The sequence below is a fragment of the Lethenteron reissneri genome, chromosome 39 (genome assembly GCF_015708825.2).
Source record: "Lethenteron reissneri isolate LAM-NWPU_2019-01 chromosome 39, ASM1570882v1, whole genome shotgun sequence".
In the NCBI taxonomy this organism is placed as follows: domain Eukaryota; kingdom Metazoa; phylum Chordata; class Hyperoartia; order Petromyzontiformes; family Petromyzontidae; genus Lethenteron; species Lethenteron reissneri.
The window spans coordinates 9534447-9557957 of NC_083817.1; the positions used below are offsets into that span (position 1 = coordinate 9534447).

At 48.6% G+C, this 23511-nt stretch overlaps 1 protein-coding gene across 1 annotated transcript in view; it reads right to left on the bottom strand.

The window, feature by feature from the left end:
* AGBL4 (AGBL carboxypeptidase 4) overlaps positions 1-23511 on the bottom strand; it is a gene marked incomplete at its 5' end in the record, with an annotated part of 423165 nt that overhangs the window by 36928 nt on the left and 362726 nt on the right. Inside the window, 1 exon segment of the mRNA XM_061567463.1 lies at positions 17936-17975. Within this exon segment, the coding sequence (XP_061423447.1) occupies positions 17936-17975 (40 nt within the window).

Here is a 23511-nt window from a genome sequence, read left to right on the forward strand (position 1 = left end):
TAACAACCGCCGCGGTGATGATGGGCAGAGTGCATTCCTGGTGGGGGGTTTTGATTTGGCAACCTCCCTAAAGTACAGCAGGCTTAGCTGATTAAACAATAACAATTTCAGGTCACAATTATTATTTTAAATATTTATAAAAAGTAAAAACGGTATTCCCACCAGATGAACCTCGTTCCTTAAGTGGGTAAAGATGAAGGCGCAGCCCTGCAATTACCTACTCATGCCACTGCTGGCCGAAAGGTCTCAACTATACCCCGCCGATCGACTAATTGCCATGTACCCATTGACTCATTGATACTGCTGGGCAGACAGAAGCGGTGGGGAGGCGGGGAGGGGCGGGGGGATGGGGGGCTAGAAGTGTGGGGGAGGGGGGGGCAGAAGCGTGATTTGTGCCAATTTCCACACCGGGAGATGGAATCAAACCGGCAGCAACCCTCTGGATCGCAAGTCCTGGCGCGGTGCTGCTGGCCGATGTGCACCGCCACCGCGGGCAGCGTTCCGCACCCCCTCGCCTCTCCGTGAGTGACGCGTCCTTAAATTACTGCTCCGCAAACAGTCGCCACCGTTGGTCAGAGGTCCCTGCTTTAATTACGAGAGAAAGAGGCCACTCGCCACCGCGCCGCGAAGATAATTACGTCCCGACGTGGTCACCCAAACAGCTGGACTGCATCCTCCGCAATCAGGCAGAGGTTAATGGCTTATTTACTGTCGGACGGAGCAACGGAACGAGGCGGGCTAGGAGGGGGGGGGGGTACAAATATACAACACCAGCAGAATACCTGATGAGTCTCTTCAAAGTGACACAAGGCGAGTAAAGAGTTGTTTTTGCTCTGAGGCTGCTGACTTTTAGACTATGTAGCCCTGACTCCCAGGTTTGCTGGGCACATCCAGGTTGTGACTCAGTGCCGCTTTGAAGGGCCACCCAGAAACCAAGGTGGTGGTTGGCGCTGCTGTTTGTGATGTCTCCACCGTTGCTACATTTGGGAGCGTTTTTTGTGTAAAATGCTAAAAAAGTAAAAAGGAACGTGTGAAGCTGCGTGCCAGAGCGAAGCTCTGCGAATCGTTGCGGTTGCATCGCTGAGGAGGGAAATTCAGTGTTTTCAGAAAAAAGCATGAAATTATGGGCAATTAACAATTTATTTAGATTGGAAACAATGTAACATTCCCTAAAATCTAAAACTAAAAACATTTTTTTTAATTTTACCAGGTAAGGCCCACTGAGCTATAGAGCTCTTCTTCAGAAGCGACCTGGCCACAGATGATAGCTCAACAAAGTTGCTATATCACGTGGAAATGTGTAGCACCAAAATACTCTAAATATTGTACTGTACATACTTCTTAAGGGACTTGGCCAATCATGCAAATGAAGCATCCTCCTGCGAATAGGCTTGACATTCAGTTAAACTGGGAGACGTTAAATCTACAATCCACCCTCCTCTCAGCGTGATTGTGTGGCAGTGCTCATTCCCATCAGCTGCTCCGAACTAGTGGTCAAAGTTCCACATTCGCATGGCCCGTACTAAATATGTATGTTGAACTTCTTTTGCACCATACATAGCCAACTACGCTAATCGGAGGTGCGGGTGAGGACAACCAACTAACCACAAAAATCATCTTCTTGGTTCTTTCGGTAAAGTCACGTAGAATGGAAATAATAAAATAATAAAAATAAAACATAATAAAATAATTCTCACGACGTTTCGGCCACAACGCAAGCAGCCGTCCTCAGGTGGAGAACAGGTCTGTCGAGAAGACAGAGTCTGAAAATCAGTTCTAAAGAAATTAGTTTTCGGTCAAGATTTAAACGTTGCATCGCTCCAGTGGCTTCATAATATCGAAATGAAGAACGTTCCAGACGGCCGCAGAAGCACATTTGAAAGCGTGCGATACAGTGCCCGTCTTTGTTCGATGGCGAGCCAAAAGTTCGATGGCGAGCCAACGGCCACTGAGCTCTCCGCAAAGTGAAACTCATTTATTATTTGGTTCTTTCGGTTAAGTCACGTCTAAAGATAAAATAATAAATTAAATCAAATAATTACTTAATTTAATTTATTATTTAGATAAAATAATAAATTAAAGTATATAATTATTTAATTTAATGTATTCTTTTATCTTTAGACGTGACTTAACCGAAAGAACCAAATAATAATTCCTGCAGTCACGAAAGTTCTAATATTAAGATTGAAACTCATTTAATTGACTCAAGAATGACTATTAATTTAATCGAGCCGATACTGAGGATTACAACTCGCAACCTTCCAACGAAACGCGTCTCGTTCTGCTTCTTCCCTCCCGCTGTTTCGAATTTAGAATTTCCATCCTGTAGTCTTTCTTCTCAAGTTAATTAGGACCTTGCTCAACTCAATAACCGTGTTCACTCTCAGCCATTACACCTTCAATGGCGCTGTTTGTTGCAGGCCATTTGGCCTTTTAGACTTTTGAAAAGGTGTGTTTCGTTTCTTTATTCATTCATTTTTGAATTTGTGTCCACCTCTGCCGAAGGCATGTCACTCCGAACGACTCGGAGGAGAAGAAAAAAAAGCAAAAAAACAGTGGAACGTGCATGCAAAAATAAATTAAAGGTGGTGGAACAGCAGGCTCAGCTAATTAAAAATCCTGTCTTATCTATCACAGATGACCGGACGGGCATGATCAGCGGTAATGGGGTGAGATGAGGGATGGCACAATCTGCAATGGGGCGAACGGTTCATCCGCACACCCGTGCTCCGGCTCAGCGAGCCGTCGTCCCTCCAGCCATTCATTTCCAAAGCAATGACGTGTGAAGAAACATCTGGTGGCTCCGACTCATGTACCGTTGCGCTGTGCTGGATGATTGTGACTTGCGAGCGAGCGAGCGTGTGTGCGTCTGCGACAATGTGAAGGTGGGGAGCGGTGGCGCAGCGGTTAGCGCACTGGGCTACTAAACCGACGACCCGGGCTTTTTCCAGCAGTTTAGGGACAAGGGTCTGTGTATCGATGTGACTGTACGTGCATCTTTGCCTTTGTTATTGATGATCGTGCCAGAGCAGGAATCATCATTTCATCGATTTTAAGATGAAATTTCAGTGATTTATCCGATAAAGATCTGGTTTGCAATCCGAGCGATGGAATCGAGAGGGGTTATGAGTTCATATTCTGGATGGGGGTGGAAAACAACCCATCATCCCCTCCAGGGTCAATACTAAAAGGTACCGATCTGGAGAAATCCATCTGCTACGATATTTCAGATAGACTTGCCTCTGCCATGGGAATGTGGAATATCCCACCGTTTGATCAGGGCTGCCATACCAGTAGAAGCGTTGTCCTCCCACAGCCCCCTCCCCCAATTCATTGGAGCAAAGGGTGATGCTTTGAACATAATCATTTTTTTAAATCCTTTATATTAAGTTCGCTTGCTTGCTTGCGTGCTTGCGTGCTTGCTTGCTTGCTTACGACCGTGCAAACCTTTTGGTCGTTTTTTTAACCCACTTCCCGTGATCCAATCGAGCTGACATTTTGCACACAGACTCGTTGTGCGAGACAATTAATGTTCGTGAATTTTTTTTTCCAAAATTTTACACTGTTTAGGGAAAACAAATTAAATATTTAATTACCAATTGTTTCATACTGCAGACAATCATCTGACCCATAAGTGGCAGCCATCTCAAGCCAGAGGACGAGAGGACTCTAGCCGCCACGCATATAAAGGATTTAGAGCGAAAAACTTTGTTTTTACGGGTTATACTTATTTATTTCATGCGCAAAGTGGTGGGGTTGGGTTCACGCAGACGGCCCTATTACTTTCGCACCGAGTGCACACACGAGAACACATTTCCGTGGCAATGTCCTGGCTCGGAGGGCAACGCCGCGCGCGCCGGCACCCGTCACGACCTTTAACCCGCGGCTCGCGCTGCGCTCTGACTCACTTAATCCCGCGGGCAGATGTGGCTGCTCGAATGGCAACGCTCGTAAGCGGCCCAGGCTCACACATCAATGCCGCCCCTCTCGTCTTCTATCTTGATGAATGCTCGGCTTGCTCTCAAAGCCACCTGTTAATATGACTCACAGTGTCATGTGATGCACGCACATGTAAAGGTAAAGATCCCCCAGCACCCCCCTCCCTCCCTCTACCCCCATAGCTTACACAGAGTGTTGGGGCAAGTGCTGTTAGCACGGCGCACGAGACGGTGATGTGGCCAGCACCACACCCAAGCAACCTTTGTCTCCCCCGTGCTGGGGTTTACAACACCGCACCGCGTACTCATTTGAGGCTGAGCAGAATTTAGGGAAGGCCCGGCACCGATTCAGATATTCACCACAGACGGTGGCCACAAGCGGGGATCGAACTCAATCGGCCAGGTTCGTAGTGCGGCTACCGATTCTCCTCGAAGGCAGGCTCACACAAACACGCACGCACGAACGCCACAATATAAATTAAAACGTGAGAACGAGCCGTTTATAATCTAATTATTGTCCATTTTGTACAAAGTCGCGTTATTTATTTCCCGGGTAAATTTAATTTCGAGTGAATGTGGGCGTCAGTCCAAATCTATCGTCCTCACGCAGCTGCGTGCATCATGCATTTCGCTTTTAACAGATCGTGTAAACAAGGAGCAGGCGGCTGGGACATATCAATGGGTGGAACAAAAAGACACAAGCCATTTAAACGAATCCATGAATTGTTCTGGGACGCATCCTTGTCTGCTTTCACGATATTTAAGCGAACAGTACTTATTTACCGAAATAAAAAAAAGTACAAATAAATAATCACACCGCAAATACAAAATAAACCATAGAGGAAAAAATAGACTGCCGTTTCAATAACTCACGTCCTTAAATGAGCAGAAAACCCATCACAGTGGAAACATTAGAGCGGGGCAAGGATGATGAATAGTTTCAACAAGAAACAACAGCCTCGCAACAACGTTCACCTCGTGTACAGCAACAACAACAACGACACAAAGAACGATCCGTGTCTTGAGCATTGTACCGACAGCGCAAGTGGCTGAAGAAATCCACTGCGGTCTTCTCGTCTTAAGCCACCAGCAAAATACATCGAGCAAAATGTGACGACACCGAAAGGCAGCAGAGTGAAACAGATCCACGTTAAGTTTAACACGTAGTGGCAGGCTTTCACCACCAATATCATCCATAATACGTTCTTTTGGGTTAAATCGCGTGAATATATAAATGTGTCGTTAAAGCCACCACCACCCGACACAGCCAACGAGTAAGGGTTGTCACGTAAACAGAACGTGGCCAATTCGTTACTAGTGTCAGTATTTACACCACTACACTAGTACAGCACACCGGTGTGTTGGTGAGCAAAGCCACAACATTTATCATCAGAGTACGACGTTTCTCCGGTAATTACAACGAGCTTCATCAGGCGACAGCCAGATTGGTGACTGTCGCAAACTATATTCGTGTTGTAATAGGTTTTTATCCTTTCAACTGGTACAAAACTGACACCTTTATACAAGGGATCATGTTTGCAATAACCACAACACAAGCAGTCAAAATGCAAAAAAAATAAAACAACTCTGATAATGTATGCACTGTCCTTGAAGTTGATTGTTCCACACCTGAGACAGCTTTTCTTAGAGCCTAGTCTCCATTGGTGTTGGACCAGATGACGCCAAAAGGCGTACAGCTCAAAAACAGCGCACTATCAGAGTATTGAGAGCTCGGGGTAAGCATTTACGCTATGAAACCTCCTGTACCAGTGGCAAAATATAGTAATAGGTTTTTTACCCTTTCAACTGGTACAAAACTGACACCGTTATACAAGGGATCATGTTCGTGTTGTCGAGCGGTTTCGGCATCGGAAGCGCTCATCGGTATCCGGTGCATGTGCGAGTGCTCACTGCTGCCGAGATCGTCACGTACAGGGAGACACCACGTGTGCACCTCGTCAACCCATTAGAGCTTGCCTGACGGCAACGATTATTCATCTCGCGTATGAATGACGATGAAGCCGATCGCAACAGAAACATTTGTACGTTCACGCCGCTTGCAAACCGACGCCAAAGCCGCGACGCTCCATTAAGTCGCGGAGAAATTAAAATGATCGCAGCGACTACAGAGCCAGAACGAGGGCAGAACGTTGTTCGCGCATTGGAGGGGGGAGGGGGGGCCTTTGACTTGCGGCCAAAAACAGGCGAATCCCGCCCCCCCCTCCTCCCCTTGCCTCTCACGCAGAGGACAAATGTGACCCGCACTCAGAGCCATGACAAAAAGTGAGCACAAAAAACAAAGCACGAAGGTTAACAGAAGCGACGTGGAAGTGTGTATCGCAACGAGACGGTACCGTTTGAACAACAACAACGACAACACCAGTCCGCGTTTTTTCCTTGAATGTATCCCGATCGTGCGATGGGCGTCGCGTCACGAGAGAAAGAACGGCTCGCGCAAGTGGATATCACGGAGCTAATACGACTATTACATGTTTTTTTATTTCACGAGACTGGAAAAATCTCGCGAATGGGGCTCCTCATTTGCCAAGGCGACGGTGCTCCGAGCCGGAGGACTGTCCTTGCTCCTTGCTCTTAACTCTTTTGGAGCTGGTGGCCCCCTCCTCCGATGACTCCTACTCTCACCTCCTCTTTAAACTCAAACTAAAAATAAATGAAACAAAATAATTCGATTGCAACACAAGCAACCGTCATCAGGTAAGAATGAATGAGAAAACAAAGCTCGTAAACCGAAAGAACCAAAGAGTAATTCCTGCAGTCACGAAAGCTTCAAATGAAGTTTAAACCGAAAACTAAACTATTTTTTTTATTTGACCAGGTTAGACCCACTGAGCCATATCGCTCTATTTCAGACGCGACCTGGCTATCACACATCCGAGCTCAACGAAGAGGTGGCTTATCATCACGTGGACATTTATAGCAGCCAAACACTCTAAACATGTGATGTTGATTCTAAACGTGGAGAAAAAAACCGGGAGAATCAGGAGAAAAACGCATGTGAATACACACACGGTGATAGAGAGAGACACACACACAAACTCCAAATTTACAAGTCAGGGTCTGGATCGAACCCACGGACGACCTCTTGTGTACCAGGCGAGGCAGTTAACATCTCGCCACCGTGGCACCCCTGCCTGCCCCACGCCACGTCTCCTGGTTCACAAAGGTGGCACCTTTGGGACCCTCCGAGAACTTCCATTCACATTGGGAGGGGGAAGGGGTAGGGGGGAGCACCTCCCACCGTATGTAACAATTAAATAATTAGTTTAAATGCTTCTGGGAGTCTGTCACAGAGATGGAGTTCCACTGTGTCTGAGCTGCAGCGTGTCAGTGACCACCACATGAATAATGAAAACCACTTTGTGGGAAGTTTACTGCAGCCGCCTTTGGCTTTGTCATCCGGAATGTGCCCCATCTTATTACATCTCAGAGGCTAAGCGGGTGTCAGCCTGGTTAGCACTTTTGGATTGGAGGCATGATAATATCAGGTGTAGGCATGTGTGTATGATGGTAGGTGACCAATGGATTGTTGAATCTATCTGTGCGAACAAAACAATCCCCATGACTCCACAGCGTGCAGAAGCGTTCATCTTGCAGCGGATTGAGAAAAGGGCTATAAATGATTATTTTAGTTGTTCCAGTTTCCTCCCACATACCAAACACTCATCCGTAGCACTGCACAAACATCCCTAAACCAGGACCACCGTCTTAAGACTCACTGAGGATATACTGGGTAAATCAAGAAAATGATTCTTATTAAATGTTAGTTTTCCTATGGAGAAACTCGTAATATGGCATTATCAGTGGATTTAATATCCTCTTTAAAATAGCCATGTCCTTCTATTACTATCTATCCGCCTGGCTCAATTCTCCCTAGCTGACTATCTAAAATAATAAACCATTTTATTTTTATTTTACCAGGTAAGGCCCAGAAGCGACCTGGCCACAAATGATAGCTCAACTAAAGTGGCTTATCACTTGAAATTTGATCGCAGCCAAATACTCTAAACGCGTGTTTCTAATTGTGGGGGACCCGGAGAAAAATCAAGAGGAGAAAGACACGCAAACCCCCAATATGCAGCATGCGTCAGGGTCGGTATCGTAGCCCACGACTTCCTGCGTGCCAGGCGAGGGAGTGAATATCTCACCAGCGTTGCATCACACGGTGCCGCCTGTCTGTGCAACACGAATAATGAACAGCACTCTCAATGTCTCATTCACTTCCACGCCGCCCAACCCCGCCCGCCCCCTCCCTCCCCCTCTCCATCCCTCCTCCTCTTCCTTTCCATCCCTCCTCCATCCCTCCTCCTCTTCATCATCCATCTCTCACCCTTTGACTCGTCTCTATCAAAACCGTTTCGCGAACCGCATTAAAACCAGCCCCGGAGTCGCGATTAGAAAGACGGCATAACACGAGAGTTAGACATGGGTGGGAGACACAGAGATGAAAGGAACGACGGGGGGGGGGGGGGGTATTAGGAAAACGCAGCACAAATGTGCTGCGTGTGGAGGATGGAGCGAGAGTGTAAAAAGCGATGCGGAAAAAAAGAGCACTTCCATTAACAGCCGGGTCATTACTCTTCACTGTGTCAGAGCGTGCGAATGGGTAGGGGATGGGGTTTCTGGATGGAGAGGCAGAGAGAGGGGGTATGGGAGAGGGGGTATGGGAGAGGGGGTATGAGAGAGGGGGTATCGGAGAGGGGGTATGGGAGAGGGGGTATGAGAGAGGGGGTATGGGAGAGGGGGTATGGGAGAGGGGGTATGAGAGAGGGGGTGTCGGAGAGGGGGTATGGGAGAGGGGGTATGGGAGAGGGGGGTATGGGAGAGGGGGTATGGGAGAGGGGGTATCGGAGAGGGGGTATGGGAGAGGGGGTATGGGAGAGGGGGTATGGGAGAGGGGGTATGAGAGAGGGGGTATGGGAGAGGGGGTATGGGAGAGGGGGTATGAGAGAGGGGGGATGGGAGAGGGGGTATGGGAGAGGGGGTATGAGAGAGGGGATATGGGAGAGCGGGGTATGGGAGAGGGGGTATGAGAGAGGGGGTATGAGAGAGGGGATATGGGAGAGGGGGTATGGGAGAGGGGGTATGAGAGCGGGGTATGGGAGAGGGGGTATGGGAGAGGGGGTATGGGAGAGCGGGGTATGGGAGAGGGGGTATGAGAGAGCGGGTATGAGAGAGGGGATATGGGAGAGCGGGGTATGGGAGAGGGGGTATGAGAGAGGGGGTATGAGAGAGGGGATATGGGAGAGGGGGTATGGGAGAGCGGGGTATGGGAGAGGGGGTATGGGAGAGGGGGTATGGGAGAGGGGGTATGGGAGAGGGGATATGGGAGAGGGGGGTATGGGAGAGGGGGTTATAGGAGCCATTCAGACCAATGGGCAAAGGCCTCCAGATTTTCCCAAAAATAAATCTGAAGATTTCTCAACGAAGACTGAACGATGCTTGACAAGGCCACAAAGCCTTGCCGAATTTGTGTCTACATTAAAAACTCTAAGCATGCATTTTAATACCAGATACATTTCTATAACACTGTTAGTTATACAGCTATAGAAGACATAATCAGTGTCTGTCAATCGACACTGTGTTTATATCGATGGGCATGTGCAAACGTACATCTGTGTGTAGTGGTACGTGTGTACATGCATGCGAGTCTCTGTGTTAGTGTAATAGGTTAAGGCGCAAGCCCTGCAATTGCTTGCTCACGCCACTGCTGGTGGAATGGGCTCTAGAGAGCTCCTCTATACGGTACATTGGCCTACTCTTCCACACAGGCGATGCGTCTTGGAACCCACACTTTACCCCACCACATTCGAATGATACATGGACACGGGAGGGGGGGGCGGGTGATTCAAGAAACTTGCACCATTGTTCTGCCACGCTGGCAGAACGAATCTAACCTTCTAAGTTCGCCGTGATTTTTAACCCTTTCCCGTTCCGATGACGTACGCGTACGTGGGACGTCAAAAGCACGTGTACAGTGTAACACTCAACAGCACAGTGGCAAAATAGACACCACGAATGCTGCCACTGGATTTGCGGTTGGCTGCGGTGAGAACCGTGGACATGTTTGGCCGCAGAGTCACAGGAGAACCCTACGGGGTTTGGCATCAAGGCGTAAGGGCAAGAGTGGAGTGGGTGGCTGAAAGGAGGAGAGAGAGAAGAGGTAGCGAGGAGAGCGATGGCGGTAGAAGCGTGGGTGGGGGGGAGGTGGGGGTGAGGTATGGAGCGGTGGTGCAGCGGTTAGCACTCTGCGCAACGAACCTGGCAACCTGAGTTCGATTCCCCGATTACGGCCACCAACACCAGTGACGATTATCTGAACGGGTCCTGGGGTCACTCCGAGGTCGATTCAGTCTCAAATGAGGACCTGGTATGGTGCGTAAACATCACCACGAGGGAGACGAGAGGCGGCCGGGCGTGGTGCTGGCCACCCACCCCATTGTGTGCCGTGCCGGCCTTGGTAGGTGCTACTCGCTCACAGCACTTGCCCCACCAGTGTGTTAAGCCTATTCGGGTGGATCTTTGTCTTTGGCAGAGAGGGAGGCACGCAACATCGTTGCCTTTTATGGAGTACGCCAGAGACAATTACATTTCGACTCCCTGGTGCGGTGCGTAAACATCACCAAGAGGGAGACAAAGGCGGCCTAGGCGTGGTGCTGGCAACCCATCCCGTCGTGTGCCGAGCCGGCCTTCAAAGATGCCCCTCCCTAACAGCACTTGTTAAGGCTATACGCGGGGGGGCGGGGGGTGTGGAATCTTTGTCTTTGGTAGGGCGGAGGGTGGCACACAACTTGGTTGCCCGTAATGGGGTACGCCAGGACGATTACATTCCGACTCTCAAGGTCAATGTTTCGCGCGCGAGAATTACGACGCAGCGGCGGCAGCGCCGAGATGGCGATGCACACCGCCACCCCCGCTGTCTTCCAGCAGAGAGAGAGAGAGAGAGAAGGGGAGATGGGGGGGGGGAGTGGAGAGAAAAGCAAAACACATTTTCTTTTGTTGCAGACGTCATTGCCTTAACCTTGCGCGCGAGGCATAATTCAGAATCTTTATTTTTAGAACGGAAGAATCCGATGAGCTATGAAGCTCCTTAATTTTTTTTGGCACACATGCCCCGTAGACATTTCACACGCAACACCGCCGCGTTGACTACGGCGGTGGTGCGCGGAGTATGTTTTTTGGGGGTAAGGGGGTAGAGCCCCCCCCGCCCCCCTCACTGCTGTTTATTGTTTGTATGTATATGTGGTTGTTGTGGTTGACGGTCTCGCTTCCGAAGACAGTTACCGGCCACTGCCATGGGAATGTGGAATTTACGAGAGCGGCGTGTCGATGGAGGATGGCCACGACCCAGGGAGATGGGTTGATTGCGCAACTGATGCGAGCCACCGTCGTTAAAATTGCGCTGATGCAGGCAAGCCCATCGTTACCACTTGGGGAGATAACGCTTGTTGTGTTCGACGTTGCGGGAAGTCACCAGCGGCTGTCCCGTCCATTAGCCAATTTGCCCTTGTCACAACAAACAAAAGAAACCGACTCGTGACTAAATATATTATGCCCTTGGCGTGTTAATGTGGAATTTACAAAAAGTGGCTCCTGCACCACCAATGGATGTGAGCCACGAGCAGGGGACATGTGAAGCACGGAGAGGCAAGTAGATGCAATTCTTGGTACGTAAAAAACAAACAACTGGAGTGAACTATTGGTCAACGCAAATATTTGTACGCGTTTTTAGACGGTGAAGTTTCAAAACAACAACTGTATCAGTGTTTATTGTGTTGATGTAAAATATGTGCGGTGTTTTCCCACCCATTGTTTTCTTATCTTTTAACAAAAATATTATTATTTTCCCTCCGTCTGCTTATGATTTTCTGTTATTTCTCAGATCTCTTTCGCTCAATCCTTGGTCAATGCATTGCCGGATGCAGATTTTTTCGCCCACACCGTCGTGTCAGTCGTGGGGGTTGTTTAACCGTGTCCTTCGCCACGTTTGTTTCGTGTGGATTGGTTAACGGGAGGGGATCCAGGGGCCCATTCAGATATCACTCGCCACTGAAGACAGCCGTTGCCAAAAAAAATACTCAGGTCGCGTCTTCGATGGTGCAGTTCTCTGCCCGCTGCGGCAACGCAACTCTCGACATCTCCCTCGGCTGGCTCAAGAAGGATATCTCAAAAGTCCGAGAGTCTCACCGATTGGTGATGATTCGTGTCACGAGTTTTTAATGGAAATTTTTAAACTCTCCGGCAGCTGGCGTGCGACTGCGGCCATCCAGAACAGACCGTGCGACGTACAACGACGCAATGGCCCGCTCCACAAATAAGGAGACATCACAAGTGGCGAAATACACTCCGCTGCTCCTGATGTGGTTATCTGTGCTCGACCACCTGAACGTGAGATTGTCGTTGTTGCGCTGCATCTTGAGCAGCCGTACGGCAGAAGACGTTCAGAGTCACCAGTTAGTAGCCCTGAGTCACCATCCGTGAAGCTTTCACATTCCCATGGTGGGGCCCAGTCTGTCCAACTAAAGGTCACCGTTGACTTCCGCACAAATTGGTGGGTCATTTTATCTGCCACGGATGATGATGATGATGGGCCGAGTCGACCAATGACCAAGACGCGAACTCACGGGCTGACCTTCCGACTGTTAAGCTCAGCGCTTTGACCAAAAGGGCCACTCAACCAAATCTGTCTCATCATCAGCAGCCCTAGCAGCAGCAGGATCATCAGCTCAGATCAACCCACTGCTGGATGAAGGCCGACTCCGCCTATCGCCTGCACACGAGCCGATCCCACAGCTCCATCTGTGCACGGTGGATGGCCTCCAGGATCTGTCTGTATATATATAAAATTATGAACCTGTTTTCAATTCCGTGCCAGGTCGTGTCCTAGACGAGAGCGCCTTCTCGGCGTTCCCTGCAGCAGCGAGAGGGTGCAAAGATCTGTCCGTCGCCCGCAATAAAACTCACCGGGAGCCGCAAACGAGATTAGGGAGCGAACGAGCGCGCGACGAAGAGGATGGGGCACCGGCCGAAGTGCGGCAGTGAGTGCAGCCCTGCACCAGAGGAGACGACGGTGAGGGTCTTTGGGCAATGCAAGGGGAGGATGGGGAGCGTGATTGGGTACAATTTTATATATATACTGTATATGTTTTAGCCGTTGTTTATGTATTTATTTATTTCCCGCCGTTCGAGACGATTTTGTGCATCGCTATCACGCTGGTGTTGAGACGGCTCGGTTTGACGTGACAGCACTCACGGGGGATTTTCTCAGCCTTCACAAATCAATCGCGACCGAGGACAGAGATGAAAAAAGCGTAAACAACACAGACAGGCATGATCCAGAAACTCTGAACTCGCTATGTTCATATATTTTTTTGAAATCTGTACTTTGAGATAAAACTAAAAGATGTGTTTCCCTCTTCACGTGAGCACTAACGTGGCTCGCGTCTCGAAACAAGACCTCGAGCCGGAATTGGTCCATTCCACGTTCCCATGGCAGTGACGGAGGGCCGGTCATTAGCGCACTGCGCGAGGAATGCGACGACCTACAGTAATTCTTGAATGATCGCGTTGTCTAATGGGGATGGTGGGGAGCGGCGTGGAGCGGTGGTGCAGCGATTTACACACCGCACTATGAACTCGGCCACATGAGTTGACGTCAGTGGCGAGTAATATCTGTCTCGGTCCAGGGCCTCTCAAATCTTTACTAACCTGCACTGACCAGCATGGTGAAGTATGGTCAATCAATCCCTCATGCACAACATACAATGGGGAGGCCTACATCCAGCAGCGGGTTGACAAAGGATATGTATATAAATATAGTTCATTGTTATGACAGTGACGAGGCAGCCTTGAATACAACTGCTGTTGAAATTCAAACAGCACACAGCAATGTGGATTAAAAAAAAAACCACGTGGCCATCGTGCATAGGCGACAAGACCATCAGCAGTTCCTGAAGAAGTGCATTGTGGTCCTTGTAGTCTGAGGTCACCACCAAAATAGAATTGAGCAAACGTGCGTTTGAAACGCTGTTGCTTTTCCAGGCTGCACTATAACTCTGCTACGATGGGGGGGGGGGGGGGGGTGTTCTCGTCATCTACAAATTTGATCGCTGTCGAATTCCCATTAAATGGTACCTATTTTAGCGACCCTAGATAGTATGTTGATGCTGATGGGCTGCCAACCCCTTGAATGGCATTTAAACTTGCAATCCTCTGATAGCAAGTAGTACGCTTACACCAGGCGGCGGTGGCTATGCATGTGGCCTGTAACCCAGCATTGCCGAGGCGAGGGATGGTGGATCACCGCACGAATCTTGTGAAAGTCCCTTCCAGTGGGAGTCGAGTAGAAGCCGTGCCGTAGCTCACCAGGAGCAAAGCAGTGCGGCAAAAATGTGGAGCTCCAACTGCTCGGTCGACATGGGGTAGAGTGTTTCCATGGGTGGAGTTTGGGGGAGGGGGCACGAGTGGGTAAGGCCCCCTCAAAGTGGACACCTTCATTCATTTATTGTCAGTAGTTAATAAATCAATATATTATATGCACCCCGTGATCCCCCCCAAAAAAATAGACAAGTCACACTCCACATATTTTTGATCCGGATGCTCCGGTTTCCTCCCAAATTATTGTGGGCGCCACGGTGTCGAGATATGAACTACCTCGCATGGTATACAGGAGATCGTGGGTTCAATCCATACCCCGATGCCTGCTATATATTTGGAGTTTGCGTGTCTCTCTCCCCGCGGTCGCGTGGATTTTTCTCCGGGTCCTCCGGTTTTCCCCTCCACATTTAGAATCAACGTGCGTTTAAAGTATGTGTCTGCCTTCAATTTCCACGTGGTTGACCTATCATTTGCGGCCAGGTCGCTTCTGAAAAAGAGCTACTATATAGCTCAGTGGGCCTTACCTGCTAAAATTAAAAAAATATATAGTTTGTAATAGTTTAGTTTCTAAAGACTCCTTAATTAGTGGATATAACCTTAATATAAAGAGGGGATTGCAGAGCTCGGGCAATTGTTGGCGCCGGCTCACTGCGTAGCTGCCCTCCTGCCCGCGTGTGGCTACTCGCTGTGGCTGCCGAGCCGTCCTCTCTCTATGGGAGTGAGTGAATACCGTCATGAAGGCTCGTCACAAGTGAACTTTATTCTTATGATTATTATTCAATCCACCGCACCACGCAACCCGTTTTTGCATGTTGGTCGATACAGACATTTACTGCAGCCTTGCACCCCATTGCTTCTCAATCGTAAAAAAAAGTATAATGTTAGTAAATACATAGGTTCGATCAAAACAACGTAGTTCTACTTACGTCCCTGTGCTTAATTTGTGTTTTCGATGATTTACCTTAAAACAAAGTCTGTCCGCGTCTCGCTACCCCCAGAAAGGGCATCTCGCACCCCCAGGGGGTGCAGCGTGCACCCCAGGTTAAGAACCACCGCATTATACGATCAAGTATTTCACAGACTCATAGGTACATGTACAGCCTCTTGTTCATCCACTGCTGGGTAAGGACCTTCCGACAGCGTGCGGGACGTGGTGGGGGTGTGGGGGGTTCTTTGACCATTTTTCACGAAAAGTTAGTGCGTGTCCATTGGTCATTGACTTGGAACTATCAGAATGCAAAGACACAATCTTACGTAGTCGAAACCAAGTTTGTTTTAACGGAGGAGAAATGTTAATCCAATGTAACGTTGGCAGGCAATATTTATTTTTGTAGCATGTCTTGAGATATGGCTTCATAATGTATGCTTTATATACATATATAAATAATAAATCCGGCCCAAGGTTGCGAGTTCAAATCTCGGTCATCCTTTTGGGGTCGATAAACCGCGTATCACTTCGTTTAGAAGTGAATAGACCTTGTGATAGATTTGACCTCACAATAGGAATGTGAAATTTCTACCACTGGCTCAGAGCCGTAATTACGAGATGTTCCACCACCTCAATACTTATTTGAGGAAGAAATATACATATTTTTGTAATTGTTTGTAAATATTATGCTCCTGGCATTGATCAAGATGCTTGTTGAAGCGGCTTCAGAATTAGATCTGTGACGTCATCTTCCGGGGGTGATCTGACACTGGGTGGTACACTGCTCGCTGAGACAGTCTAAATGGAAATATAGTTTCTAAGAGCTGCGCCTATCGTCTATATACATAATCTACCAATCTATCCGTTACCGTTTTGAATAATTGCTTAATTAAATAAAACACGAGCATAGAATCTACATATCGGTTGCATAAGCAGATTATACATTTACACGCATGAAGATCAAAGCAAACCATGTCTTTTCATTATTGATGATCATATCATCAATCGCCACACCTTTCTCAACACCCACTGGTGGACAAAATCTACGAGCTACGGTCAGGGGGCATACCTCCCTCCACCATTCTCACTCCGCTGAGCACAGCTAACCTTCGCGCCCTGCGGATCACGCCCGACAGCCGGCTCATCGCAGCCTGGACCAAGGCCACGTCCTGGCTGAGCGGCGTTTCCCTGTAACTGCACTGGCAGCAACTGACTGGAACTCTCTCTCTCTCCCACTGCACATTCGCAGCAGCAGCAGCAGGTTCAGCATCCGGGCACCATCATCCACCTTCAAGCAGTAACTCAAGGCTCTCACCTGTTGAGGCTCTCATTCATCCAGGCTCTCACCTGTCCATGCTCTCACTTGTTCAGGCTCTCACCTGTTGAGGCTCTCACATTTTCAGGCTCTCACCTGTCCATGCGCTCACTTGTTCAGGCTCTCACCTGTCCAATCTTTCACCTATCCAAGCTCTCACCTGTTCACGCTCTCACCTGTCCATGCTCTCACCTGTTCATGCTCTCACCTTTTCAGCCTCTCACCTGTCCAATCTTTCACCGATCCAAGTTCTCACCTGTTCACGCTCTCACCTGTTCAGTTTGGTACAGGAGAGGACTTCGAGCTCTGCATCCGCGCCGGCGAATTCTCGATCGGACATTGCGTCCGACTCGCTAAAAATGCGCGCCTTGTAAATTGTGTTTAGTGTCGTTAACGCAATGGCAATAACGATTTCGCACATGTCGACTTGGCGAAGGCTCGCATAACGTAGAGCCCCTTGTCAATTCATCATTGGATGAGGGCCTCCTCCAAGCGTTGACAGTGGGATTTGTCGAGCTCACGAAACAGGGGGTCGATTGACGGGACGTGGAAGCAGAGACGAACGAAGGAGGCACGCGTGCGGTGGGTGGGTGGGTAGGTAGGGGGTTTTGACCGATTTGGTCGCTGCCGGATGTTGAGGTTCAGGAGCTCGACCGCCGGTTCGGGCCTCCCCTGCCGCTGAGTGCAGCCACCGCCGGCCGGGGTCTCATAGCGCAGCGTGCTCACAACGGCACCGCCGCTCCGCCCCGAAGACCCACAGCGGCGGGCAAACGTAAAGGGGGCTGAACCGTAACATGTGACAGTCAAGAAGCTCCGCTTGGAAGTAAGTGATGTTACGTACGGTGGTGGTAAGGCAGTGGGGGCATCTGGCGGAGCTATCTGTGCTGCAGTGGGTGGTGTGCCCTTGCTAAAGCACTAAAAAATATCAACTATTTTTTTTTATTTTACCAGGTATGTACGTTGAACTTCTTTCGCATCATACGTAGCCAACTGTGCTTATCGGAGGTGCGAGGGAAGAACAAACTAAACACAAAAAAACAACACAAAACGCAGGTAAGGCCCACTGAGCTAAAAGCTCATTTTCAAAAGCGACCTGGCCACAAATGATAGCTCAACAAAGTGGCCTATCACGCGGAAATGTATAGCAGCCAAATGCTCTCAACGCATGATTATAAACGTGGAGGGAAAACTCGGAGGACGCCGGAGAAAATTCCACGCGACCACGGGCAGAGTGAAAATGCAAACTCCAAATATACAGCAGGCGTCAGGGTCGGGAATCAAACCGACGACCTCCTGTGAACCAGGCGAGGTAGTCAATAACATCGCTCGTGAATGAGAGCGTGCCGCGAACGGACCGACCTGGGCTCGTGATGGTCAGGAGATCCAAACGACGCTGTTGCTGGAAAACAGAACAGAGTGAAAAAATAAACAGCAAGGTTAGCCTCGTTGTCGACAAGCAGACGCCGGTGACTGAGCGAGTGGATGCAAGTTCTCACGATGCCCTAGAAGGGCTATACAGTTGACATCTGAATGTAGTCGTTTTTTGTTATCCATACAACCTGAACAAACAATCTAAAAAACACTTTTTTGATAAATGCTTTTTTGTTCGACGTCCAAAAGTTACGATCTGTAGGTTAATCGGTTTTACTCACCGAGAAGGGCTAGCCTGATTATATAGGTTACTTTAAGTATAAAGCTGTACACATATGTGTTATTTGACTTCTATATTTGGGTGGTGGGTGGGTGTGAGGGCATTTACCATGCCCATCATCAGTGAACAGCGTAATTTTCGTCACTACTCAGGGCAGGGTTGGCATACATTTCAAGTACTCTTTGGTTCTTTCGGTAAAAGTGACGTAGGTATAAAATAAAATAAATCACGACGTTTTTGGCGCAACACCAGCGTCCGTCATCAGGTGAGAAAGCATGGTCTGCTGCTGAGGCAGACTGTTTTAAAAGGTTTGAAATGGGTGTAGCCCAAGGGTCATAAAGAAGTGTCCGGGGCTAGTGATGTTATTGTAATAAATTAGCATGTCACTGTAGGACGCTTGTGTTGTGCCCGAAACGTCGTGATTAATTTTATTTTCTACCCACGTGACTTTACCGAAAGAACCAAAGAGTATGGATTCCTGCAGTCACGAAAGCTTCAAATCAAGATAAATGTCTAGGTTACTTTAACTGTAAAGCTACACACTTGCAAATACATCATCACTGAACCAAGTCATTTTCGTCACATTGGTTTTGTTGCTTTTCAGTGTTAAGTTTCCAGTGGTCGAAAAAGCCCTCCCGACCAGCGCCCGTTCCGCATATTCACTCCATCGCGGTGATAGCGGCCCTGGGGTCTCGGCTCGGCGAGATGTCCCACACTCTGGTGCGTTCAATGACCCTCAAACACACGAAAGGCAACGGGAGCAGACGCGGAGGAAGATATCTCGACGCCGCCGCGAGAGGGGCCGTAATCCCAACCCCACGCCGCGCGTCCTCATTCGCTCGCAGCCAGGGCATCCGACCCAGGGATGAGGTCTATTTTAACAAATAGAGTCGACCAAGAAAATACGTCCCGTGTGTTGGGCCCCTTTGGGCCTCGTTGAAGGAGGAGCGGGGTGGGGAGGGGGGGCACCCAGCCAATCGCTTGCCACTGATGTTTGCCGCGGGATGTCAAAATAAAAACTGGGGGTGGGGGGGGGGGTTCAACGCGTCCGCAAGGGCAGCGCGCTCGGGCACCGCGGCGAGCGGCAGCTCGGCGTCGGGAGTCCGCGTCCTTCGGCGCGGCTCGTGATCGAGTGGCAAAAACAACAACAACAACTGGTGAGCCGGCGGCCTTGAGGTGTCACCGTAAGCTGTGATCTACCGGGCGGAGATTGGGCCATCGAGATGGCCGATGCTAATCTTATTCTTAGGTTTTTTCGGTAAAGTCACGTAGGTAAAAACATTAAAAAGTAAAATAAAATAAAAATCACGACGTTTCGGAGGCAACACAACAGCTGTATCAAGTAAATGAGAGATTGCAGGAGCTACCACTCCGTTTATCTCAATCTCTCATTTACTTGATACAGCTGTCGTGGCTGTGACGGTACCACCTGAAGACGGAAGCTTGTGTTGCCTCCGAAACGTCGTGATTTTTTATTTTATTTTACTTTTTAATGTTTTTACCTACGTGACTTTACCGAAAAAACCTAAGAATATGAATCATTGCAGTCACGAAAGCTTCAAATCTAGAATTGATGCTAATCTTGTCTCCCCACTAACCCTCGGCGCTAATAATGATCACGTTGCCCGATGTCCAACCTCCACGCGTTGCACTATGGGCCATGGTGCTGGCTTCAAAGGATTCTATCGCCTCTCTCTGTAAAACCAAATGTTACTCCCCCCCCCCCTCCCATTAAAGATGCGTTTATCTTTTGTTGTAAAAAGCATAACAAGACGAACAACCGGAGAAAGTAATTTCCCGATAATTTTTTTTAACAACCGATTTTTCCTTTTCAATTTAATTTGGGAATTCGTGAAGCTGGTTCAGTGCTTCCCTACCGGTGTGATGTGACCCTGCCCAATGTGTGACACCACGGTACTTTCTAAACGATCAGCAAACACCCTGCAGAGTCAGTGACACAAAATAACGAACACGAAGACAAAGACGTCAATGTAAAACAATGAGACACACAGACACTGAACACAAACGTCCCAATAAAACCATGTGGTGGACAGACGGTTCCCCTAACAATTACCAATGAAAAACAAAAACAAAGATCCTCCGTATAGCCTCAACAGTATGTCGGAACAAGTGCTGTTAGCGAGCACCTATGAAGGCCGGCACGGAACACGAGGGTGTGGGTGGCCAGCACCACGCCCGACCGCCTTTGTCTCCCTCGTGGCGATGTTTACACACCCCACCAGGTACTAATTTAATGCCGAGTCGATCTAGGGGAGGCCCAGGACCGGTTCAGATAATCGTCACCGGTGTCGACCGTGAGAGTGGGAATCGAACTCGGGTGGCCGGCTTCGTAGCGCACAGCGTGCGAACCACTCCGCCACCGCTCCCAATGAAAACCACACAGGCAGACAGACACACACACATGTGCACTGACGCATACACACAAAACACACACCCCCCACCCCACCCTTAGTAAATTGTCTGAGCCGTGGGCTCACTGCGTCCTCACTGCGTACTGACGTCACGCGCCATCAGCCCGCGGGCCTTGTGGCCTTTGCTTGGCCCTGTGGCCTTTGCTTGGCCCTGCTTGGGCCCCAAGCCGGCCAGATGCCTATCTCTTGCGGGGCCAAAGTCGTCGCAGATTGCCCTTCCGGCTCAGCATGGCCACAACCGCCCGTGACGGCGAGGAACCGCGCTGGCTCGGTTCGGGATGCGCCAGTGGAAAAAAAAAAACTCGCGACGATGGACCAACATTGGTCCAGCTTTCTTTCTTCCGACACGCGAACCCAATTACATTCCCAGCGCTGTGCGGATGTCTCTCGACTTAATGCCCCAATATAGCAGCGACGAGCAATAAAAGGCAACAGCAAGGCCAAACACAAACCAATAAACACTATTTATGAGCCGAGAAACTTTTCAATCGATGACTTCTTTAATTAGGTGCTATTTTACACGCAGTTTGCCGTCGCCTGATAAAATGCAGGCTTACGGTATGATTAGAGGCTGTACTGTAGTATAACGAGTGATCAAAGAGCTTCATTAAAACAAATAGATGCACAATTATTCCCCGCATTGTGATGTGGGCTGGTTGGGGAGGAGGGGGGTGGTGGTGAATAGTGGAAGAGCAAGGCATGATGACATCAAATTGGAAAAACTATACTTAATATTTAACAGTTACGGTAGATGTTTGCTTGTGAAGTTCAATCAATTGTATTTAGAAATTGCACTCGATTTTTATTTGCAAATGTAGACCAACATTATTATTATTATTATCCTGTGGCTAAATGCTCTGGCTTGATTCAAAAGCGAACCCTTCCAATCTCGGTGGAGGCAAAAAGGCGCAGCCCTACAATTACTTGGTCACTCGACTGCTGGCGGAGAGGCCAGCATTTGAGAGGGCATGTGGGTCTCCTCTTCCACGCTGGCAGGACATCATGAAAGATTTGGGTTGTACCCACTTCTTTCCCCACCGCGCGCACGGCGGTGTCGATTGGCGAACTGCGTGGTGATTTCCATCAATACCGCGAGGTGGACACAGGCGGTGGTGGTGGCAGTGGTGGGGATTTAAGAAACAGGTGGCATTGTTACAACCGGCACGCCAAGAGAGTGAATCGTGTTGGGCGGCCACGGTGGCGAGATGTTAACTACCTCGCCTTGTACACAGGAGGTCGTGGGACCGATCCCGACCCTGACGCCTGCTGCTGTATATTTGGAGTTTGCGTGTTTCTCTCCCCGTGGTCGCGTGGATTTTTCTGCCGGGTTCTCCGGGTTTTCCCTCCACATTTAGAATCAACATCACGCGTTTCGAGTATTCGGCTGCTCTACATTTCCACACGATGAGCCACTTCGTTGAGCTCTCGTTTGTTTGCCCAGTGGGTCTTACCTGGTAAAATAATACGTTTAGTTTAGATACTCATCACACTCTGGCAGCAGCAGCAGCAGCAGCAGCAGCATCCCCTTCCATTGCTGAGATGTGATTGTAACACTTCTCAATGACGTCTAGGAAACCGAGTGCAATATCCTCGGCAGAAGCGAAAACAAACCTTGAAGAATGAACGCTTCGGTTACGCGCAGCGATAAATCACGTGCCCCAATGCTATCACCTCACCGCATTTGAACACTCCACAGGTAAAAAAGAAGGTACAGCAGGCAAAACGTGGACATAAAAGCTGAAGAGATTCTTATCGCAAAACACAATCGTGGGCATTTTTTTTATTCACTGCAATGTAATTTGGGCTGTTCTTTTTTTTTGCCAGTCACGGTTGGGATATCGAAGCTGTAACGTTTGATTTTTTTTACAAAGAAATTTCTTGTAACAAATTTTTATTTTATAACACATTTTTTTTATTTTATAACTATTTTTTATTTTATAACTATTTTACCAGGTAAGATCCACTGAGCTATATAAAGTAGCTCTTTTTTTACAAGCGACCTGTCCACAAAGGCATATTTATAGCACCCACAAACTCTAAACTTAAATTTATAGCTGCCAAATAATCTAAACTCGTGATGTTGATTTTAAATGTGGAGGGGAAACCCTGAGGACCTGGAGAAACATCCACACGACCACGGGCAGAGAGAGAGAGAGAGACAATCAAACTCCAAATATACAGCAGCAGGCGTCAGGGTCAGAATCGAACGCACGACCTCCTGTATACCAGGCGAGGGAGTTAACATCTCCTAGCCGCCGTATAGAAGCAGCACCGCTTCGTCAAGGGCACTTACTGGTCTCTGTTGTGTCAGGCTGTGGACTTCTCCATCGCCTCTCGCCGGCGTGAGGGAGGTGTGAGTGTGATGCCTGCTCGTATTTATGGGATTTTCTCCAGGCAATACTTTTTCCTCCATAACAAAACCACACAGCAATTGGTCAAACATTCAAAACGGAGACCTCCTACACAAAAAGAGTATTTATTGAAACCCAAGTTCTATTTGTTATTGTATGCTTGGAGTATGCATGTCTCTCTTCACGTGCTTGTGTAGATTTTTTCCCTCCGGTTTTTCCCTCCACATTTCAAAACATCCTTTCAAGAGTATTTGGCCCGGCTATACATTTCCACGCGATAAGCCACTTTGTTCGGCTGTCATTTGTGGCCAAGTCGCTTCTGAAAAAGATCTATATAGCTCAATGGGCCTTACCTGGTAAAATAAAGAGTTCATAGATTTTTACAATTCATACGTCCCCTTGACATGCAATGTACTTGGTTCCACTACTACCATCATCATCATCATCGATGACTCCACTCTTCAGATCGGTTTTACATTGTTTCTTTTTTTGCGTTTATTG